Here is a 6,000-nt window from a genome sequence, read left to right on the forward strand (position 1 = left end):
AAGAGGAAAACCAGCTGGCAATTTCACTTTCCACCCCATTCTGATAATGAAAAATAACATCGTCTCATGTTGTTCTTTCATAATTTTTAAACACCTTCCAGTTTCTTGGTGATGGTAAGAAAACACATTACAATTTTACTCTCTTATTTATTAGAAACCTTAGGTGTAAATACAATTTCATTCTATCACTATTATGAAAGACAGGTTTAGAAAGAAACCCTGCATATCACCCCAAAGTTGTCTGTGTCTGACCACCACTTTGAAATAGTTCCGTTAGCTGCAGACAAACATAAAACCATGGCAATATTATTCTGCTTGCCGTGGAGCAGGTGATCCACGCACGTTTGTGGAAATAAGTTCTACAACGTTCACACAATGAAACGACCTAATGATGCCTCTCTCAGAATCTGTCCCCACTATTAAGTGACAAATTGTTGCGTTTCACTGTGTTACAAATAACCATAACATTTCCATAGGGAGGAGGTCAAAAACTTAAGGATACTGAGGGGGAGGACACATTTTTCCTATGTTGGTTTGATTCTGACACTTGAGTGTTATCAGGTATAGTGATAATTTTAAAATTAACATGCCAGGCTGTGGTGCCGTGTGCCTTTAATCCCAGCACTTGGGAGGCAGAGGTGGGTGGATTTCTGTGAATTTATGGTCAGTCTGGTCTACAGAGCTAGTTCCAGGACAATTAGGGCTGTTATACAGAGAAAACTTGTCGTGATAACAAAAATTAATTAATTAATTAATTAATTAATAAAAATAAAAAATAAATAACTAAAATTTACCTATGGACAGATGACACTGTACAAATTGAAAATCCACCAGTATAAGTAAAATATATTCTCTAAAATTCCTAGGCACTAGTAATAAATAAAAATATTTAATGTAACTAATGCTAAAATTATATTTTTATTTGTGTTATAAACCAACGGTGTGAACACTTGTTTCCATCTCTGAAATTGTAGTTTTCCAAGACATTTAACATCCAACAATAAATCATTACCCCCCAAAAGTGAGCTTGATATTTCGAGGCATCCCTGACTTCTATTCTGAAATTCTTGATTAGGTAAGTAGAAATTTCGACTCCAAAGTAAAGAATCAGGGGAGGGAAGGGGCAATGGCCATTTACATTTCTAAGACACCATCTACATAAGGCTCCCCACTAGAGAACATGCTGACCTTTGGCACAGAGGGTACCATCTAACCAAGTCTTTGTATGAGGAAGAAGGGAAGAACTCTACAAATTGACTTACTGAAATGAGGTATATAACATCAAACATTTTGACACTTGCTTCTTTTTTTTTTCCTTTTTCTTTTAAAGGCACAGGGCTAGAGGGCATGAGAACTTCCTATCCTTTTCTTGATATACATTCGATAAGGAATAATTATGTTTAATTACAAGAGGAGAGCATTTTAAGATAAAAGATACACCAAAAATGTTTTTGTACATGTGTGGAGAACATTACAAACAAGAGAAGCTATTTTTACAAACCCCTTAGAATGTTTCAATTTCACAAGTTTCTGAAGTGCCATATGGGAATTTTCACTCTCCTTCATGAGTTAGATCTGTGAACAACATGTCAAAGGCAGTACCCCAAGAACACCATCACACTCCACCCACACGTCCCAAGTCGCCTCACATCCATGCTTTGATGCTTTTCCAAAGTAATCAAATACTCGCCGAATAATGGTGAACACCGCATACAAATCACAATAGATATAGCACTCTGTAATTAAAAGAAGATTGTTTTTATGTATACATCTGTGGGTTTTTTTTAAAAATAAATGTCCACCTCTTAAAATGCATAGTAACTGTGCAGTAAGAAGCAACTATCATTCTTCCCTTTCAAATGTGTTGCTTCACACAGCTGCACACACTGCTGCTAACCTGATTGCTAGTGGCACCTGCTCCAAGTTAGTCATATTTCATAGATCACATGGCAGGAACGTCATTTTCAAGTGGTAATCTGATGAACGCCAATCTAGACTTCTTTCAGTAGTTTATGAGAGCCACACTTCACGCCACACAGGACTCTGATGTAGAATACATGTGCAATCTGGAGCTCCCTTACTTGCAAAGAAAGTTATGTTTTCACTCTAAAGTTATGTTCTTCCATGATATAACTGGGTTATTTTTGTCAATAAGACATATTAGAATACTTTTTTCTTCAACATTTATATGAAGTAGTCTTTGACTCAAAGAAAAGCAGGGTGGGGGAAAGGTAGATTCTTTTCCAAGCTGACTGAAATTTGTAAACAAGAAGTTAAATTGTTCTTGGCATGCACTACTAAACCCATCACTGGAAATACAGTGATGACATCTGTTACTATCTGAAATCTTCCGTTTCTGAGCTGTGACGACGACAATGATAACAAGGAAGTCTCATTCTAGTGATTATGAGCTTAAATTCTAGCTTCTGCCCATAGAGAAATCTCTTTCCAGAAATCACACTCCTTCTTGCAAGAATCACCCTAATATCTGAAGCCAGTTAACCACACAGCTCAGAGATTTCGATTTATGATACAAGTAGACACTTTCTCATAGAATGCAAGTTTTATACTGAATTATAAGAGTACAGAATTGTAGCTTATCTTAAGATCTGATATCTGGTTTCCAGATAGTCCAATAATATATATTTATTTATGTTTATACGCTGTCAAACTTTAAGATAAAAAAATTTTACATAATTCCCAGCAAGGATATAGACTCCTGGCCAGAAAATGCCAGCTTTTCACCCTGTTCTTTATATGTAAAATGTTCAAAATACCACATCTGCTTTGAAAATAACCCAGCAAGGGAGGCGTCTATTTGTACAGGATTTAAAGATACTACATCCTTTCCTATGATACCTGTAAACTGATGTAAACTTTCAACTAAAACACGGTATTTTACTTATCAGGCTAAACATTAATGCTTGTAAAGACTTAATATAGTTACTTAATGCAGAAAAATGATTTTAAACTCAGCTATCCTGGGCTTCCAGCAGTTTTAACAAATCTAAAGTACAATTAGGAAAGTAAAAAGTGTCCAAGTGTCCTAATACAAGACAAACACTTCCAAAGTCCACAGAACTTAGAGAACCTTCGTGTCAGTAACTGATACACGAGTCAAAACTTATGCTGGGAATCTGGTTTTCATGTAAAACAAATTTCCCGGAAAGTATCTCAAAGATGCATAAGAATTTTATATCTATAAACATAAAGAAAAACATCAACTTCCTCTCATAGGTGTTCTACAACTATTTGCCAAGACGTATTTTATGTGAAAGATTATAAATATCTTTAAGACACAATTAACAAGAATCTCTTAGGTCCTAAAGGGTGTGATGATTTCACCCCATCTAAACAATTAATTTCTTTGTCCTTTGTTTTCCGTTCCGCCTCCCATTAACATGCTTGCTAATGATACTGGCCTGGTGACACAAAAGGTGGAAAGGAAAGGACACCACGATTCTCACAGAGCACAAAACTTCTCAGGACTCAAACATGCCCTGGCTTAGGCTGAGTGTTCCTGTCTTGCAGACAACACTATTTAGTTGGAGAGCTTAGCCATGATTAAGGTTTCTTTTCCATTAAGTATCATAGCTCTTCTACAACACACGGTTGCATGGATGAATATGCGTGTGCTCACACACACATGCACACACACACGCACAAACACCAAGAAAACTACACCTGTATCGTGTGTGTAAACTTACCTTCCTCGCTGGCATATTTATATTTTCCAATTATTTTAAGAATATATAATAGTCACACAAAATGTCATTTGATCTAATACATACAACTGCCCTACTGCATTAATAAAACCCCTCTCAACATTAAACAAGTAAGAATTAATTTACATTTTTTAAACTGGAAAGAACATAAGCATGTGTTACCCACCAACTTATTCTCAGTTTTATGCTTTTATACGGTGAATATGCAAATATAAAATCATCTAAATCATATACAAAAATAAAAATGTTTGGAAAATGTAATACAACTTGGAACATTTGAGCTATCTAGGTAGTTCTACAAAGTAAACTCGGATTAACCCTATCATTAATGGCAAAAGTACTGTGCTGAAAAACTTATACGAATCTATGGAAGAGAAACAGAAGCTAGTTTAGAGAGCACCGAGAAAACATAAAGTGTATCTATTGTTCTATCTTCTTTTTCCTTACAGCCAAGTCCTGAGTACACAATTCAAGATTAAGAATACATCGTCAGGGAACTTTCCTTGAAAGGGGAAAAAATCCCGAGCTGAAATGTCTCAAAAACTCTACTTTAGCTAAACAAATAATAAATAAATAAATAAAAACCTTGCTGCTGGTCTTTGCAACTGATAAACAGTGAAGAAAACTTGAGAAATTCTTCTGTTGGTTTCCATAGAAAATTGCTATTCATTTAAGCACTTTGTAATGACTAGGCTTTCAGTAATCACCCTCTGTCCTACAATTCTCTAGCCTTTAAAAAAAAATAATGGAGGGTAACTAGATTAATTCATACTTTCTATGGACAGCTACTTGGTGCCAATGAAGCAAGTACCTCCTACCTCAAATTAGCCATTTGCCAGTGTCGTAATTTTTCACCTCTACATTCCCCTCAGCCCCTCCTTCCATTGCCCTTAGGAATTGGAATTCAGAGGCATTATTGGCTTCTTGCCTTTTAGCAAGTACAGGACATTCCTCAAAAAGTACATACAATTCTCCATCCTGGGAGATCAGACAATAGTATCTATGTCAGTGGCAATACCATACACAATGGAAGACAAGCTATTATTTTTTTTTATTGGGATTGTTGTAGCAATTATGATTTAAAGGTTAGTGGTCGACTTTGTACAATGGTATTGCAGAGTTTATCTGAGTATTTCTCTTCAAACTACATACTTTGAGAACTCGGTGTGGCTTCCTAGCTCAGAATGCTGTAAGAATACCATCCGACCTAAACAAGGAGTTTTTTTAAGAGCATTATAATAAAATATTCCCAGAAAATATCAAATGACAATGAATAAAGGCACTGCCAAACAAGTATATAAAAGAAAAGTCTGAGGATATGTATGTTCATTTAACACATATATAGTAATGTATATACATGGCAATCACCCTCTTACACTAACAGGAATGCCAAGCATAAAAGAAAAGCTACATCTCAATTCCCTTAAAGAAAATAAAGATAACAAGTTTACGCCGCACCTGAAAACTGTCTTTAGAGGGGCAGAAATGGGGGAGGGCAAAAAGGGTCACTTCTCACACCCCTAAAATCATTTTAAACACAGGTGATATATGTCACCTTTTCTCTTTTCTTTTCCCTTCCGTCCAGCTCAATGGCAAAGACCTCTTACTACACTCCCTGGCCACTCTCTCAAAGGCACATTACAGAATAAGAGGACCCAAGCGTCACTTACCAGTTGCATGCCACAGATAAAGATAAGCGTGCACCTGCCACTGCAATAACCCATGGTTTCCGAGACCCCTGCCACAGCCAGACTGTCCCACGTCGGCCACCGTCGAGTCCCCACTTTATCCAATCAGATCGCCGGGAAGGACAGGCAAACCTGCCCAGGGCTTGGGGGCTCCGGGCTGCCGCTGCCAATGTCCTGGGAAGTGACAGGCATTAGGACCTGCCTGCGCGCCGGCGCCTGCTCCAGCCGCGCCCGCCACACATACCTTCACTCGCTCGGTGCACACGCCGCGCCGCGGGCAGCGCCGCCCAAGGAGGAGACGCGCCCCGGGCCCGCAGGGGCGGCAGCGGCAGGCAAGCAGCGCCGCCGCGCCCTGGGGCATCTGGCCCGCCAAGTTGCGGCCGCCGCCCGACGCGCGCTCGCCCCGCACTCCCCGCGCGCGCGCGGGCTCCGGGGGCGGCAGAAACGCGCGCCGGGCGCTGCCTTGCCTCCCTGCGCGCTCGGCGGCGTCTGCTGCTCGGGCGCTCCTCGCGGTGGCGGGCCCGGGGGGCGGGGCGGGAGCGGGGGCGGCGGGGCTGTGCGCTGCCCCGGGCTGCGGGGCGCGCGGG

At 39.9% G+C, this 6,000-nt stretch overlaps 1 protein-coding gene across 4 annotated transcripts in view; it reads right to left on the reverse strand.

Annotated features, from left to right (window-relative positions):
- Window positions 1-5,529, reverse strand: part of Nkain2 (sodium/potassium transporting ATPase interacting 2) — a 1,052,194-nt gene extending 1,046,665 nt beyond the window's left edge. For all 4 annotated transcript variants that reach the window (XM_057761725.1, XM_057761729.1, XM_057761726.1 and 1 more), the window contains exon 1: window positions 5,396-5,529. In XM_057761725.1, the coding sequence (XP_057617708.1) occupies window positions 5,396-5,449 (54 nt within the window). In that variant the 5' untranslated portion in view covers window positions 5,450-5,529. The remainder of the gene's footprint in view (window positions 1-5,395) is intronic.
- Between the last annotated feature and the right edge of the window lie 471 nt (window positions 5,530-6,000).

The sequence above is a fragment of the Chionomys nivalis genome, chromosome 2 (assembly GCF_950005125.1).
Source record: "Chionomys nivalis chromosome 2, mChiNiv1.1, whole genome shotgun sequence".
Taxonomy (NCBI): Eukaryota; Metazoa; Chordata; class Mammalia; order Rodentia; family Cricetidae; genus Chionomys; species Chionomys nivalis.